At 40.8% G+C, this 18,253-nt stretch overlaps 1 protein-coding gene across 24 annotated transcripts in view; it reads left to right on the top strand.

The window, feature by feature from the left end:
- The window catches only part of Prestin (solute carrier family 26 member prestin), a 74,130-nt gene extending 57,110 nt beyond the window's left edge, over positions 1 to 17,020 (top strand). For all 24 annotated transcript variants that reach the window (XM_073986508.1, XM_073986510.1, XM_073986518.1 and 21 more), the window contains 3 exons: positions 581 to 1,324; positions 1,389 to 1,537; positions 15,557 to 17,020. In XM_073986508.1, coding sequence (XP_073842609.1) covers positions 581 to 1,324; positions 1,389 to 1,537; positions 15,557 to 16,127 — 1,464 coding nt within the window. In that variant the 3' untranslated portion in view covers positions 16,128 to 17,020. The remainder of the gene's footprint in view (positions 1 to 580; positions 1,325 to 1,388; positions 1,538 to 15,556) is intronic.
- Positions 17,021 to 18,253: the final 1,233 nt, after the last annotated feature.

The following is an 18,253-nucleotide window of genomic DNA, read 5'->3' as shown; positions in this document are numbered from 1 at the left end:
TCTGTTCTATGGAAACCTCCTATGGAGGTCTTCTATTCTATAGAAACCTCCTACGGAGGTCTTCTATTTTATAGAAGCATCCTACGCAGGTCTTCTATTCTATAAGGCGTCCTACGGATGTCTTCTACTTCATAGAAGTCTCCTACGGAGGACTTCTATTCTATAGAAGCCTCCTACGGATGTCTTCTATTCTATAGAAGCCTCCTGCGGAGATCTTCTATTCTATAGAAAGCTCCTACGGAGGTCTTCTATTCTATAGAAGCCTCCAACGGAGATCTTCTATTCTATAGGAGCCTCCAACGGAGATCTTCTATTCTATAGAAGCCTCCAACGGAGGTCTTCTATTCTATAGAAGCCTCCAGCGGAGGTCTTCTGTTCTATAGAAACATCCTACGGAGGTCTTATATTCTATAGAAACCTCCTACGGAGGTCTTATATTCTATAGAAACCTCCTACGGGGGTCTTCTATTCTATAGAAACCTCCTACGGAGGTCTTCTATTCTATAGAAGCCTCCTAAGGAGGTTTGCTACACTCCCACTCGCACTTAAAAAAAATCAAAATTTTTCTCTTCTCTTTCAGCTTGCCATGGGTTTCTTACGGCTCGGTACACTATCCTCCCTTCTCAGTGATCCGCTGGTCAACGGGTTTACCACAGGTGCAGCATGTCATGTGGTGACAAGTCAGCTAAAGGATGTCTTTGGTGTTCCCGTTCAACGTCATAAGGGAGCCTTCAAAATAATCTATACGCTTATTGATCTCTGCAAGGCGTTGCCCCAAACAAATGTAGCGGCATTGATCTTTTGCCTCGGCATTATTGTCTTCATGACCATTTGTAACGAAGTGATAAAACCGTTTCTACGCAAACGTTGCCGTTTCCCTCTACCCGCCGAATTAATTGCAGTTATTGGTGGTACCGTGATATCAATGCTAATGGATGTCCAGGGGAACTACAACATTAAACCTGTGGGCGAGATACCAGTTGGTCTGCCCACGCCAGTATTACCTCGCATGGATTTGGCACCTCAGTTATTTGTCGACTCCATTGCCATTTCCATTGTGACCTATTCGATTGTGATGTCTTTGGGTTTGACATTTGCCAAAAAGCATTCGTATGAAGTGCGGCCAAATCAGGAGTTATTTGCAATGGGTGTGGGAAACATTGTAGGAGGTTTCTTCCAATGCATACCGTTGGCTTGCTCATTGTCGCGTTCCTTGATACAGGAGCAAACAGGCGGTGCCACGCAATTGGCATCTTTGGTTTCGGCAGGAATTATTTTGTGTACCTTATTTTGGGCCGGCCCATTCTTTAGCTTTTTACCCAGGGTAAGTGAATGGAATTGGAAGTGAAGAAGTTTTAATTAGACTGTTCCCTTTATTTTTGTTGCAGTGTGTCCTGGCTGGTGTTATTATTGTTGCTTTGAAGCCCATGTTCATGCAGGCAAAGGAACTCAAGAAGTTTTCGAAACAAGGAAAATTGGAACTTTTAACATGGATTTCTACGTTCCTGTGTGTGGTTCTTATCGATATTGATATTGGGTGAGTAAAAGTAACGCTTCGGAAGGCCTATAGAATACTTCTACGAAGGTCTCCTGTTCTATTGAAGCCTCATACGGAGGACTAATGCTCAATAGAAGCCTCCTACGAAGTTCTCCTACTCTATAGAAGCCTCCCACTAACGTCTCCTAATTTGTAGAAGCTTCCTCCTATTCTAAACCCCCACAAAGGTCTTCTATTCTATAGAAGCCCCCTACGAAGGCCATCCATATTATATAAGCCACTACGGAGGTATTCCATCCTATAGAAGCCTCCTGCGGAGGTATCTATTCTAAAGCCTCTTAGGGAGAAGGTCTAAGGATGTCTCCTATTCTATATAAGCATCCTAGAGAAGTCTATTATATGGAAGCCTCCTACAGTGATCCCCAATATTATAGAAGCCTCTTGCTCCTATTATATAGAAGCCTCCACCGGAGGTCTCCTATTCTATAGAAGTCTCTTACGAAGTTCTTATTTGCTATAGAAACCTCCTACGGAAATATCTTATTCTAGAGAAGTCTCCTACACAGATCTCCTATCCTATAGAAGAGGTCTCCTATTTTATAGAAGCTTCCTATGGAAATCTACTGAAGTTTTTTATAGAGATCTTCTATTCTATATAAGACTCCTACGAGGGTCTCTTATTTTCTTGAAGCCTCTTTGTTTTCGAAAGGGTCTATAGAAGCACCCTTTGTTTTCGAAAGGGTCTATAGAAGCACCCTTTGTTTTCGAAAGGGTCTATAGAAGCACCCTTTGTTTTCGAAAGGGTCTATAGAAGCACCCTTTGTTTTCGAAAGGGTCTATAGAAGCACCCTTTGTTTTCGAAAGGGTCTATAGAAGCACCCTTTGTTTTCGAAAGGGTCTATAGAAGCACCCTTTGTTTTCGAAAGGGTCTATAGAAGCACCCTTTGTTTTCGAAAGGGTCTATAGAAGCAGGGACGTACGCAGGATTTCATTTCGGGGGGGGGGGGGGGGCACAACTTGACCAAAAATCATGAAAAATTCAAATGTTGTGTAGCGTTACGTAAAGCTATTTTAAGGGGTTATGGCCACTTTTAAGCATGAGAAAAACCATTTTCATGCATTTTTTATAAAAAATCTATTAAACTTTTTTTTTTTTTTTTGAAAAATCGTACATTACAATGCCCGCTTATAAAGTACTGTTTTTACTAAAGCAGTTTGCGGTACCCACTGTAGTTTGAAAAAGAATAAACCGATCAGCATATATTTTTGTGGGATCATTACGAACCTAATAATCTTGTCCATTATTGAAAAGGAATTAAAAAAATCAATTTTTAAAAATTTTGAACAGTTAAAACCAAAATTTCGATTTTAACAAAAACAAAACACCGCACAAAATTAATATTTTTTCTGACTCCGTCTGCAGTTTTTTTAAGACTCTCTCGGTTAAGCACATGATTTATGTGTACAATAGTCCCACAAAAACATATCAAGTGCCACTTCGAGGAAAAGACGTTTTTAGTTTCTATGCTACATACAAAACACAATAAATGTTTCCGTTCGAAAGCTCATATCTCTGGACTGGAAATTTTGGCACATATTCTATTCTATATTCTATTCTATATTTTATATGAAATAATGGTACAAAGTATACAAATTCAATAGAAAGAATTCATAATATTTAGTCCCAATTTACATTAGGCGAGTTTACTTGTGGCAAGTCTCAGTTTGTAGGAGAGACACGTAAGGGGTATGGAACTGGAAAAAAATTGCTCGAACCGGCAATTTTCATGCAATTCCTTTTATATTTTTCGTTTTTAACATTATTTTCATTGTTTTGAAAACAAAACTTGCAGAAACAGAATTGCCTGTATAAACGCAAGAGGCAAGTTTAAAAGAGAACGAGAAAAATTGCCGCAAGAAAAATCGTTTAATGTAAATTGGGACTAAGGATACAATTTTAAATTAGAAACATTGTGGCGTTTTTTATTGGGATAGCGTTTGCAATTTTGTTTTTTCAAAATAGTCTGGCTTAATCCCATTGTTGTTGTTTTAACATTTTAAAACAACTAGTTTATTAGTGGAAAAGATTTGGCATTGTTAAATATTTACAGAGTAGGATATTTAGAATTGAAATTAGACAATATCGGGCCACGTTCGGTAATGTCGCCATTAAAAATTTATTGAAGTATATTGATGTTTTTAATCATACAGGTCCACGTTATGGTTTATCGCAGAATTTTACAACAACAAAGAATTGCCGTTGTTTTTGCTATAGCAAGATTTTCACTATTTCGATGATCTTAGCCTAATTTTTGAGAATATTGACTGTCGTTGTCGTTGATATGTTTCCAAATGAAAACATTAAGAAAAATTTAACAGTTTTGGATATGGTGCGAAATGTATACAAATTATGGAATTTTTAGATATATTATAATTTTTTTTTTCATTTCTCCAAATATTTTATTTTGGCCCTTATCTACAAATTTGCTGCAAAGGTCAGAAGAAGATTGCATTGGTTTCAGAGATACAGACCCGAGTTGTTTAAAAAGTCGACATTTAATAATGTTTAGATGTTTAGATAAAATCCAAGCTGTATCTGACTCAACAAAACGGAACTTGGGTCTGTACTTTCAAAAAATCCTCACTTCAAATTATTTGCACAAGATTACCTTAAAAATGTTGCACAGTGTAATTTACCGAAAGAGATAGATTCTGATACCAGGATTATTTTTTACTTTTAATATTATGTTACAAAAGAAGCGTTATAATTTGTTTTCTTAATTGTACGGTTAGAAGTTTTTGGACTCGATGACAAACACTTTGATGGACTTAGTTCTATATAGTTTTGACAAATAACAATCGATCCTTATTGAACCCCACCTAATTATTGACTAATAATTATTTGAGAGACACTCCTCTCGATAGTTACCGCGCCCATAAGCCTTTTAGTTGGCCGCCGTAGTGTTTAGAGCTTTGTCAGGAAGCATAAACTTGTCCACGAAAAGTAGGATATCGCTGTAAACAAGACTACAAAATGTCCAAAGAATTATCCAACAGTATTTAAACTGCAGTTATGTTAGACTTGTATAAGAGACCTGAAGACGTTGTCCAAACATATTCTCTTGGACCTTGATGTACTCTTGGAAGTAATCTTGCGAACCATATTAGGTTCGATTTTAGACCGAATCGGTTAGTCCCTTTTACAATTTTAGTGAACATTTTTAAACTTTAATGGCGGAGGTACCGATATGACTTAAATTTAATTTAGACAAAACATTACGAGATCCATAACTTGGACAGAGAGTTATCATGAGTTCCAACCTGCCAGACAAACAGAGATACAGACGGACGGACGGTGGTAAGTACTTCCATCTTGGCTGAAACGAATATCGTCCAAACATATGTGAAGTCTTAAATCATTATTTTGATGGAATCTATACGATACAATCCTAGTGTATATAATCTCGTAATCTAAAGTCTGAGGTTACAATTATACTTCGGTAATGATAAGTAAAAATCAAGTGACGTACAAAAATTCATTTGTCTTCATTATTTTCTCATACTGTTTAGCAGCAAATTTGTCTAAAACAGAATAACAAAATTTTGGCGATGGCAGTAAAACAAATTTCTAATTGGCTTTCAATATGTAGTCCACGAAGGACCGACCCTTCATACATTTTATTCAATAGATTTTTTGATATACATATTTCCATTCCCATAATACTGAACTCGTTATTTTTGTTATAACCGGATAAGTTTTAAGCCTCGAGAGCTCTATACGGTTCGAATAAATAATAGACATGTGGTATATTTATTAAGGAATTAGCTTTTGATAGTGGTATGATATCGACACCTCCAAATAATAGTATGCTAAGTCTAAAAAGTGAGTTTTGCAGAAAAAGCTCTCAAAGTGTGGAAATTTTTTTGAACTTCAGTACTATGCTAAGTCAATATTTGTTTATAACTTCTGTTCGGATTGACCGATCATTACCAAAATTTGGCAGAATTTAAGTTAAAGGACGTTCGACACCTCCAAATAATAGTTTGCTAATTCTGAACAGTGAGTTTTGCCGGACAAGCTCTAAAAGTTTGGAAATTTCTTTGATCTTCAGTACTATGCTAAGTAAACATTTGCTTATAACTTCTGTTCGGATTGTCCGATTATTACCAAAATTTGACAGAATTTAAGTTAAAGGACGTTAAATATAAAAATGTAAAGAACTTGAGAACATGCTAAGTCGACTTAGCATACTATTGTTTGGAGGCGTCGATATGACATGAAGAAGTAATTCAGATTTTATTGGAAATTTCTATCAAAAACAGCTTACAAACAAACATTTTTAAAATATTTTCTTACAAAACTTGTTAATGATGTACAATTTCTGTTCAGAAACTTAAGAAAATATAAGTTTTAATTTGAAATCTTCAAATATACAAACATTTTTATGAGAAAAAAATACAATAACTAGTTACAGTAGCTTAAAAAATTTTGTTCGACCAAACCATTTCGGGGGGGGGCCCGGGCCCCCCGTGCCCCCCCCTGCGTACGTCCCTGTATAGAAGCACCCTTTGTTTTCGAAAGGGTCTATAGAAGCACCATTTGTTTTCGAAAGGGTCTATAGAAGCACCCTTTGTTTTCTAAAGGGTCTATAGAAGCCCCCTTTGTTTTCGAAAGGGACTATAGAGGCACCCTTTGTTTTCGAAAGGTTCTATAGAAGCACCATTTGTTTCCGAAAGGGTGTATAGGAGCACCATTTCTTCAGAAAGGGGTCTGTAGAAGCACCCTTTGTTTTCGAAAGGGTCTATAGTAGCACCCTTTGTTTTCGAAAGGGTCTATAGAAGCACGCCTTGTTTCCGAAAGGGTCTATAGAAGCACCCTTTGTTTTCGAAAGGGACTATAGAGGCACCCTTTGTTTTCGAAAGGGTCTATAGAAACACCCTTTTTTTTCGAAAGGGACTATAGAGGCACCCTTTGTTTTCGAAAGGGTCTATAGAAGCACCATTTGTTTCCGAAAGGGTGTATAGGAGCACCATTTCTTCAGAAAGGGTCTATAGAAGCACCCTTTGTTTTCGATAGGGTCTATAGAAGCACGACCTGTAGAAGCTCCCTTTATTTCAGAAAGGGTCTGTAGAAGCACCATTTGTTTCCGAAAGGGTGTATAGGAGCACCATTTCTTCAGAAAGGGTCTGTAGAAGCACCTTTTGTTTCCAAAAGGGTGTATAGGAGCACCATTTCTTCAGAAAGGGTCTATAGAAGCACCCTTTGTTTTCGAAAGGGTCTATAGAAGCACCCTTTGTTTTCGAAAGGGTCTATAGAAGCACCCTTTGTTTTCGAAAGGGACTATAGAGGCACCCTTTGTTTTCGAAAGGGTCTATAGAAGCACCATTTGTTTCCGAAAGGGTGTATAGGAGCACCATTTCTTCAGAAAGGGTCTATAGAAGCACCCTTTGTTTTCGAAAGGGTCTATAGTAGCACCCTTTGTTTTCGAAAGGGTCTATAGAAGCACGCCTTGTTTCCGAAAGGGTCTATAGAAGCACCCTTTGTTTTCGAAAGGGTCTATAGAAGCACCCTTTGTTTTCTAAAGGGTCTATAGAAGCACCCTTTGTTTTCGAAAGGGTCTATAGAAGCACCCTTTGTTTTCGAAAGGGTCTATGGAAGCACCCTTTGTTTTCAAAAGGGTCTATAGAAGCACCCTTTGTTTTCGAAAGGGTCTATAGAAGCACCCTCTGTTTTCGAAAGGGTCTATAGAAGCACCCTTTGTTTCCGAAAGGGTGTATAGGAGCACCATTTCTTCAGAAAGGGTCTATAGAAGCACCCTTTGTTTTCGAAAGGGTCTATAGAAGCACCCTTTGTTTTCGAAAGGGTCTATAGAAGCACCCTTTGTTGTCGAAAGGGACTATAGAGGCACCCTTTGTTTTCGAAAGGGTCTATAGAAGCACCATTTGTTTCCGAAAGGGTGTATAGGAGCACCATTTCTTCAGAAAGGGTCTATAGAAGCACCCTTTGTTTTCGATAGGGTCTATAGAAGCACGACCTGTAGAAGCTCCCTTTATTTCGGAAAGGGTCTGTAGAAGCACCATTTGTTTCCGAAAGGGTGTATAGGAGCACCATTTCTTCAGAAAGGGTCTGTAGAAGCACCTTTTGTTTCCGAAAGGGTGTATAGGAGCACCATTTCTTCAGAAAGGGTCTATAGAAGCACCTTTTGTTTTCGATAGGGTTTATAGAAGCACGACCTGTAGAAGCTCCCTTTATTTCCGAAAGGGTCTATAGAAACACCCTTTGTTTCCGAAAGGGTCTATAGAAACACCCTTTGTTTCCGAAAGCGTCTATTGAAGCACCCTTTGTTTCCTAAAGGGTCTGTAGAAGCACACTTTTTTCCGAAAGGGTCTATAGAAGCACGCCTTGTTTCCGAAAGGGTCTATAGATGCACGCCTTGTGTCCGAAAGGGTCAATGGAAGCACCCTTTGTTTCCGAAAGGGTCTATAGAAGCACCCTTTGTTTTCGAAAGGGACTATAGAGGCACCCTTTGTTTTCGAAAGGGTCTATAGAAGCACCATTTGTTTCCGAAAGGGTGTATCGGAGCACCATTTCTTCAGAAAGGGTCTATAGAAGCACCCTTTGTTTTCGATAGGGTCTATAGAAGCACGACCTGTAGAAGCTCCCTTTATTTCAGAAAGGGTCTGTAGAAGCACCATTTGTTTCCGAAAGGGTGTATAGGAGCACCATTTCTTCAGAAAGGGTCTGTAGAAGCACCTTTTGTTTCCGAAAGGGTGTATAGGAGCACCATTTCTTCAGAAAGGGTCTATAGAAGCACCCTTTGTTTTCGAAAGGGTCTATAGAAGCACCCTTTGTTTTCGAAAGGGTCTATAGAAGCACCCTTTGTTTTCGAAAGGGACTATAGAGGCACCCTTTGTTTTCGAAAGGGTCTATAGAAGCACCATTTGTTTCCGAAAGGGTGTATAGGAGCACCATTTCTTCAGAAAGGGTCTATAAAAGCACCCTTTGTTTTCGATAGGGTCTATAGAAGCACGACCTGTAGAAGCTCCCTTTATTTCGGAAAGGGTCTGTAGAAGCACCATTTGTTTCCGAAAGGGTGTATAGGAGCACCATTTCTTCAGAAAGGGTCTGTAGAAGCACCTTTTGTTTCCGAAAGGGTGTATAGGAGCACCATTTCTTCAGAAAGGGTCTATAGAAGCACCCTTTGTTTTCGATAGGGTTTATAGAAGCACGACCTGTAGAAGCTCCCTTTATTTCCGAAAGGGTCTATAGAAACACCCTTTGTTTCCGAAAGTGTCTTTAGAAACACCCTTTGTTTCCGAAAGCGTCTATTGAAGCACCCTTTGTTTCCTAAAGGGTCTGTAGAAGCACACTTTTTTCCGAAAGGGTCTATAGAAGCACGCCTTGTTTCCGAAAGGGTCCATAGAAGCACCCTTTGTTTTCGAAAGGGTCTATAGAAGCACCCTTTGTTTTCGAAAGGGTCTGTAGAATAAGCCTTTGTTTTCGAAAGGGTCTATAGAAGTACGCATTGTTTCCGAAAGGGTCTACGGAAGCACTCTCGCTTCCGAAAGGGTCTATAGAAGCACCCTTTGTTTCCGAAAGGGTCTATAGAAGCACCCTTTGTTTCCGAAAGGGTCTATAGAAGCACCCTTTGTTTCCGAAAGGGTCTATAGAAGCACCCTTTGTTTCCGAAAGGGTCTATAGAAGCTACCTATGTTTCCGAAAGGGTCTATAGAAGCACCCTATGTTTCCGAAAGGGTCTATAGAAGAACCCTTTATTTCCGAAAGGATCTATAGAAGCACCCTTTGTTTCCGAAAGGGTCTATAGAAGCACCCTTTGTTTCCGAAAGGGTCTATAGAAGCACCCTTTGTTTTCGAAAGGGTCTATAGAAGCACCCTTTGTTTACGAAAGGGTCTATAGAAGCACCCTTTGTTTTCGAAAGGGTCTATAGAAGCACCTTTTGTTTCCGAAAGGGTATATAGAAGAACCCTTTGTTTTTGAAAGGGTCTATAGAAGCACCTTTTGTTTTTGAAAGGGTCTATAGAAGCATCCTTTCTTTAAGAAATGGTCTATAGAAGCACCCTTTGTTTCGGAAAGGGTCTATAGAAGCACCCTTTGTTTCGGAAAGGGTCTATAGAAGCACCCTTTGTTTCGGAAAGGGTCTATAGAAGTACCCTTTGTTTCGGAAAGGGTCTATAGAAGCACCCTTTGTTTTCGAAAGGGTCTATAGAAGCACCCTTTGTTTTCGAAAGGGTCTATAGAAGCACCCTTTGTTTTCGAAAGGGTCTATAGAAGCACCCTTTGTTTCCGAAAGGGTCTGTAGAAGCACACTTTGTTTCCCAAAGTGCCAATAGAAACACCCTTTGTTTCCGAAAGTGTCTATAAAAACACCCTTTCTTTTCGAAAGGGTCCATAGAAGCATCTTTTGTTTCCGGATAAGTCTATAGAAGCACCCTTTGTTTCCGAAAGAGTCTATAGAAACAGTCTTTGCATCCGAAAGGCTCTATAGAAGCTCACTTTGTTTCCGAAAGGGTCTATAGAAACACCCTTTGTTTCCGAAAGGGTCTATAGAAACACCCTTTGTTTCCGAAAGTGTCTATTGAAGCACCCTTCCGAAAGGGTCAATGGAAGCACCCTTTGTTTCCGAAAGGGTCCATAGAAGCACCCTTTGTTTCCGAAAGCGTCTATAGAAGCACCCTTTGTTTTCGAAAGGGTCTATAGAAGCACCCTTTGTTTTCGAGAGGGTCTATAGAAGCACCCTTTCTTTTCGAAAGGGTCTATAGAAGCACCCTTTGTTTTCGAAAGGGTCTATAGAAGTACGCATTGTTTCCGGAAGGGTCTACGGAAGCACTCTTCGCTTCCGAAAGGGTCTATAGAAGCACCCTTTGTTTCCGAAAGGGTCTATAGAAGCTACCTATGTTTCCAAAAGGGTCTATAGAAGCACCCTATGTTTCCGAAAGGGTCTATAGAAGAACCCTTTATTTCCGAAAGGGTCTATAGAAGCACCCTTTGTTTCCGAAAGGGTCTATAGAAGCACCCTTTGTTTTCGAAAGGGTCTATAGAAGCACCTTTTGTTTCCGAAAGGGTATATAGAAGCACCCTTTGTTTTTGAAAGGGTCTATAGAAGCACCCTTTGTTTTCGAAAGGGTCTATAGAAGCACCTTTTGTTGTCGAAAGTGTCTATAGAAGCACCCTTTGTTTCCGAAAGGGTCTATAGAAGCACCCTTTGTTTCCGAAAGGGTCTATAGAAACACCCTTTGTTTCCGAAAGGATCTATAGGAGCAGTCTTTGTTTTCAAAAGGGTCTATAGAAGCACCCTTTCTTTCAGGGTGGGTCTATAGAAGCGCCCTTTCTTTCAGAAATTGTGTATAGAAGCGCCCTTTCTTTCAGAAATTGTGTATAGAAGCACCCTTTGTTTCCGAATGGGTCTATGGAACCAATCTTTGTTTCGGAAAGGGTCTATAGAAGCACCCTTTCTTTCAGAAAGTACCTATAGAAGCTCCTTTTCTTTCAGAAAGAATCTATAGAAACACTCTTTCGTTTAGAAAGGGTCTATAGAAGCTCCTTTTCTTTCAGAAAGAATCTATAGAAACACTCTTTCGTTTAGAAAGGGTCTATAGAAGCACCCTTTCTTTCAGAAAGTACCTATAGAAGCTCCTTTTCTTTCAGAAAGAATCTATAGAAACACTCTTTCGTTTAGAAAGGGTCTATAGAAGCACCCTTTTTTTCAGAAATGGTCTGTAGAATCACGCTTTCTCTCATAAAGCGTCTATAGAAGCACACTTTGTTTCCGAAAGGGTCTATAAAAGGGTATATAAAGCATCCTATTTTAAAGGAACCTCCTACGGATGTCTCATATTTTATAGTAACCTTGTACGGAGGTCTCCTCTTCTATAGAAGCCTCCTATGGATGTGTTATATTCTATAGGAACCTCCTACGGAGGTCTCAATTCTATAGGAACCTCCTACGGAGGTCTCCCATTCTATAGGAACCTTCTACGAAAGCCTCCTATTCTATAGGAACCTTCTACGAAGGCCTCCTATTCTATAGGAACCTCCTACGGAGGTCGCCTATTCTATAGGAACCTCCTACGGAGGTCTCCTATTCTATAGGAACCTCCTACGGAGGTCTCCTATTCTATAGGAACCTCCTACGGAGGTCTCCTATTCTATAGGAACCTCCTACGGAGGTCTCCTATTCTATAGGAACCTCCTACGGAGGTCTCCTGTTCTATAGGAACCTCGTACGGAGGTCTCCTATTCTACGGGAACCTCCTACGGAAGTTGTCTATGCTATAGGAACCTCCTACGGAGGTCTCCTATGCTATAGGAACATCTTACGGAGGTCTCCTATGCTATAGGAACCTCCTACGGAGGTCTCCTATTCTATAGGAACCTCCTACGGGGGAACCTCCTATTCTATAGGAACCTCCTACGGAGGACACCTATTCTACAGGAAACTCCTACGGAAGTCTCCTATGCAATAGGAACCTCCTACGGAGGTCTCCTTTGCTATAGGAACCTCCTACGGAGGTCTCCTATTCTATAGGAACCTCCTACGGAGGTCTCCTATTCTATAGGAACCTCCTACGGAGGTCTTCTATTCTATAGGAACCTCCTTCGGAGGTCTCCTATTCTGTAGGAACCTCCTACGGAGGTCTCCTATTCTGTAGGAACCTCCTACGGAAGTCTCCTATGCAATAGGAACCTCCTACGGAGGTCTCCTTTGCTATAGGACCTTCTACGGATGTCTCCTATTCTATAGGAACCTTCTACGGAGGTCTCCTATTCTATAGGAACCTTCTACGGGGGAACCTCCTATTCTATAGGAACCTCCTACGAAGGAACCTCCTACGAAGGAACCTCCTACGGAGGTCTCCTATTCTATAGGAACCTCCTTCGGAGGTCTTCTATTCTGTAGGAACCTCCTACGGAGGTCTCCTATTCTATAGGAACCTCCTACGGGGGAACCTCCTATTCTATAGGAACCTTCTACGGAGGTCACCTATTCTACAGGAACCTCCTACGGAAGTCTCCTATGCAATAGGAACCTCCTACGGAGGTCTCCTTTGCTATAGGACCTTCTACGGAGGTCTCCTATTCTATAGGAACCTCCTACGGAGGTCTCCTATTCTATAGGAACCTCCTACGGAGGTCTCCTATTATTTAGGAACCTCCTACGGGGGAACCTCCTATTCTATAGGAACCTCCTACGAAGGAACCTCCTACGGAGGTCTCCTATTCTATAGGAACCTCCTTCGGAGGTCTCCTATTCTGTAGGAACCTCCTACGGAGGTCTCCTATTCTGTAGGAACCTCCTACGGGGGTCTCCTATTCTATAGGAACCTACGGAGGTCTCCTATTCTATAGGAACCTCCTACGGAGGTCTCCTATTCTATAGGAACCTCCTATGGAGGTCTCTTATTCTATAGGAACCTCCTATGGAGGTCTCCTATTCTATAGGAACCTCCTACTGAGGTCTCCTATTCTATAGGAACCTCCTATGGAGGTCTCCTATTCTATAGGAACCTCCTACGGAGGTCTCCTATTCTATAGGAACCTCCTACGGAGGTCTCCTATTCTATAGGAACCTCCTACGGAGGTCTCCTATTCTGTAGGAACCTCCTACGGAGGTCTCCTATTCTATAGGAACCTCCTACGGAGGTCTCCTATTCTATAGGAACCTCCTATGGAGGTCTCCTATTCTATAGGAACCTCCTATGGAGGTCTCCTTTGCTATAGGAACCTTCTACGGAGGTCTCCTATTCTATAGGAACCTCCTACGGAGGTCTCCTATTCTATAGGAACCTCCTACGGAGGTCTCCTATTCTTTAGGAACCTCCTACGGGGGAACCTCCTATTCTATAGGAACCTCCTACGAAGGAACCTCCTACAGAGGTCTCCTATTCTATAGGAACCTCCTTCGGAGGTCTCCTATTCTGTAGGAACCTCCTACGGAGGTCTCCTATTCTGTAGGAACCTCCTACGGGGGTCTCCTATTCTATAGGAACCTCCTACGGAGGTCTACTATTCGATAGGAACCTCCTACGGAGGTCTACTATTCTGTAGGAACCTTCTACGGAGGTCTCCTATTCTATAGGAACCTCCTACGGAGGTCTCCTATTCTATAGGAACCTCCTATGGAGGTCTCCTATTCTATAGGAACCTCCTACGTAGGTCTCCTATTCTATAGGAACCTCCTACGGAGGTCTCCTATTCTATAGGAACCTCATACGGAGGAACCTCCTATTCTATAGGAACCTCCTACGGAGGTCTCCTATTCTACAGGAACCTCCTACGGAGGTCTCCCATGCTATAGGAACCTCCTACGGAGGTCTCCTATGCTATAGGAACCTTCTACGGAGGTCTCCTGTTCTATAGGAACCTCCTACGGAGGTCTCCTATTCTATAGGAACCTCCTACGGAGGTCTCCTATTCTATAGGAACCTCCTACGGAGGTCTCCTATTCTATAGGAACCTCCTACGGAGGTGTCCTATTCTATAGGAACCTCATACGGAGGAACCTCCTATTCTATAGGAACTTCCTATTCTATAGGAACCTCCTACGGAGGTCTCCTATTCTATAGGAACCTCCAACGGAGGTCTCCTATTCTATAGGAACCTCCAACGGAGGTCTCCTATTCTATAGGAACCTCCTACGGAGGTCTCCTATTCTATAGGAACCTCCTACGGAGTTCTCCTATTCTATAGGAACCTCCTACGGAGGTCTCCTATTCTATAGGAACCTCCTACGGAGGTCTCCTATTCTATAGGAACCTCCTACGGATGTCTCCTATGCTATAGGAACCTCCTACGGAGGTCTCCTATGCTATAGGAACCTCCTACGGATGTCTCCTATTCTATAGGAACCTCCAACGGAGGTCTCCTATTCTATAGGAACCTCCTACGAAGGTCTCCTATGCCGTAGGAACCTCCTACGGAGGTCTCCTATTCTATAGGAACCTCCTACGGAGGTATCCCATTCTATAGGAACCTCCTACGGAGGTCTCCTATTCTATAGGAACCTCCTACGGAGGTGTTCTATAGGAACCTCCTACCGAGGTGTTCTATAGGAACCTCCTACGGAGGTCTTCTATAAGAACCTCCTACGGAGGTCTCCTATTCTGTTGGAACCTCCTACGGAGGTCTCCTATTCTATAGGAACCTCCTACGGAGGTCTCCTATTCTATAGGAACCTCCTACGGAGGTCTCCTATTCTATAGGAACCTCCTACGGAGGTCTTCTATTCTATAGGAACCTCCTACGGAGGTCTCCTATTCTATAGGAACCTCCTACGGAGGTCTCCTATTCTATAGGAACCTCCTACGGAGGTCTCCTATTCTATAGGAACCTCCTACGGAGGTCTCCTATTCTGTAGGAACCTCCTAAGGAGGTCTCCTATTCTATAGGAACCTCCTACGTAGGTCTCCTATTCTATAGGAACCTCCTACGAAGGAACCTCCTATTCTATAGGTACCTCCTACGGAGGTCTGCTATTCTATAGGAACCTCCTACGGAGGTCTCCTATTCTATTCTATAGGAACCTCCTGCGGAGGTCTCCTATTGTACAGGAACCTCCTACGGAGTTCTCCTATGCTATAGGAACCTCCTACGGTGAACCTCCTATGCTATGGGAACCTCCTGCGAAGGAACCTCCTATTCTATAGAAACCTCCTACGGAGGTATGCTATTCTATTCTATAGGAACCTCCTACGGAGGTCCCCTATTCTATAGGAACCTCCTACGGAGGTCTCCTATTCTATAGGACCCTCCTACGGAGGTCTCCTATTCTATAGAAACCTCCTACGGAGGTCTCCACTTCTATAGGAACCTCCTACGGAGGTCTCCTATTCTACAGGATCCTCCTACCGAGGTCTCATACTTTATAGGAACATCCTACGAATGTCTCTTACTTTATAGGAACCTCCTACGAAGGTCTCCTATTCTATACGATTTTCTTACGGAGGTCTCCTAGTTTATAAGAACCTCCTATTATATTTACCTGTACTAAGCTAGTGAATTACATACTAATCCTTTTCCTTTCTCTTTCTATTTCTAGTCTCCTCATTGGTATTTGCATATCCCTGCTGTCGCTGTATATCAAAGGTCTGAAACCCTATTCTTGTCTGTTGGGTTATATCCCTGAAGCCTCGGCCGTCTATGTGGATATGAATCATCATCGTAATGCCTTTGAAGTACCCGAAACGAAGATATTCCGTTATGCTGGTTCATTGAATTTTGCCACCTCCATGTATTTCCGTAAGGCGCTCAACAAAGCTCTGGGACTGGATAGTGATAAGGCTCGCCGGGCATCCTATATTCCCCTATCACAAAATGGCTCAACAACTGTTAATGGTGGTCTCAATTCTCTCAATCATTTAAATTCTTCCTTCCGTTATTTGGTACTGGATTTTAGTATGTTGGGTCACATAGATGTGGCCGGATGTCGAACATTGTCGGATATTAAAAATGATTTGGAAAAGAGAGGAGTGTGTACGTATATGGCAACACCCACAGATCGGGTGTATGATTGTCTCGTGCATAGTATGGTGCTGGGCGAAGGGCCCTTTGAAATATTTCCTACCCTCCATGATGCTGTGGAATATGCCAATGCTTGTCGCATGGCGTGATATTTAGATTATGTTTATAATGCTACTACTGGTATTAGTACAACAATAAAAACAACAACAAAAGGCTTAGTAAATAAGGACCCACATGGGACGCATGATGATGATGTCGATGTTGAGTCCTTGTTATGACAATTTTATTATTGTTTTAGATTTTAGTTTTAGGTTAGGTGAAGAGGATGATGATGATGAGGAAGATGAAATGAAAGGAGATGTTGTAAAATATCACAAAATTTTAGGTGATTTTGTAACTGTAACAAAACATTTCAAAGAGAAATCAATGATAATAACAATTACAACAACAAACGACAAAATTATCTATCTCTAAATAACAAAACAAAAACAAAGTAAGTGCCTGAAACAAGTTAGGTTAGGAAGTTTTTTTTTGGAAAATTATGTTTGTAAAAATTAAAGAAAATCTATAGAGAGAAAAAATGTGAAAACTTATTAAACAAATAATTTTTTTATTTATAATAATTGTATGTAATTGTAGTTGTACATATATATGTAAGAAGAGAAAACCGAAAACAAAAACAAAACATGTAAACCTTTCAAGACCTAAATTAAAATTTTAAAGGAACTCGGTGAGCCAAAGTACATATCTCTTCTTTCGTGGAAAGTTAGATATGTCTTCGGAGGAGTTGTATAAATACCATCCATGTCAATTGGCCAGTATTTCCAACATCCTTGAAAGGATGTTACATATATTTTTTATATGTGTAATTATTAATTTTTTGAAAATTTTGAAAAATATAAAGAAAAGTACTTAATATTGTTTGTCCAAATTTGTTTTTTTTTTATATATTTGTTTGTATGTATGTAAATTACGCTGTGAATGTTTTGTGAAATAGTTTATGGAATTAGTAAAGAAGATTTTTTGAAAATTAAATATGAAATGGATGTTCTTCTTACTTCTCAGATGTTAAAGGCTTTTTTGGTATTCTATAGAAACCTCCTACGGAGGTTTTCTATCCTATAGAGGGGTCTTCTATTCGTTCAGAAAAGCATTATAAAAGCACCATTTCTTCCAGAAAGATACTTTAGAAGCAACCTTTTTTAGAAAATGTTTATAGAAGCAGCCTTACTTTCAGAAAGGTTCTGCAGAAACAACCATTCTTTCAGAGACGGTCTCCACAAGCAACCTTTCTTTCAGAAAAGGTCTCCAGAGGCTACCTTTCTTAAAAAAGGGTCTTCAGAAGCAACCTTTCTTTCAGAAAATGTTTATAGAAGTACCCTTTGATTCGAAGGGTCTACAGAAGCACATTTTCTTTCATTCTCCTACGGATGTCTTCTATTCTATAGAAGCCTCCTACGGAGGTCTTCCATTCTATAGAAGCCTCCTACGGAGGTATTCTATTCTATAGAAGCCTCCTACGGAGGTATTCTATTCTATAGAAGCCTCCTACGGAGGTATTCTATTCTATAGAAGCCTCCTACGGAGGACTTCTATTCTATACAAGCCTCCTACGGAGGTCCTCTATTCTATACAAGCCGGAGGTCTTCTATTCTATAGAAGCCTCCTACGGAGGTCTTCTATTCTATAGAAACCTCCACGTAGGTCTTCTATTCTATAGAAACCTCCTACGGAGGTCTTCTAATCTATAGAAACCTCCTACGGAGGTCTTCTATTCTATAGAAACCTCCTACGGAGGTCTTCTATTCTATAGAAACCTCCTACGGAGGTCTTCTAATCTATAGAAACCTCCTACGGAGGTCTTCTATTCTATAGAAACCTCCTACGGAGGTCTTCTATTCTATAGAAACCTCCTACGGAGGTCTTCTATTCTATAGAAACCTCCTACGGAGGTCTTCTATTCTATAGAAACCTCCTACGGAGGTCTTCTATTCTATAGAAACCTCCTACGGAGGTCTTCTATTCTATAGAAACCTCCTACGGAGGTCTTCTATTCTATAGAAACCTCCTACGGAGGTCTTCTATTCTATAGAAACCTCCTACGGAGGTCTTCTATTCTATAGAAACCTCCTACGGAGGTCTTCTATTCTATAGAAACCTCCTACGGAGGTCTTCTATTCTATAGGAACCTTCTACGGAGGTCTTCTATTCTATAGAAGCCCCCAACGGAAGTCTTCTTTTCTATAGAAGCCTCCTACGGAGGTCTTCTATTCTA

Source organism: Musca autumnalis, unplaced genomic scaffold, assembly GCF_047663935.1.
Source record: "Musca autumnalis isolate F117 unplaced genomic scaffold, ASM4766393v1 scaffold_4, whole genome shotgun sequence".
In the NCBI taxonomy this organism is placed as follows: Eukaryota; Metazoa; Arthropoda; class Insecta; order Diptera; family Muscidae; genus Musca; species Musca autumnalis.
This window is presented reverse-complemented; position numbering and strand designations above follow the sequence as displayed.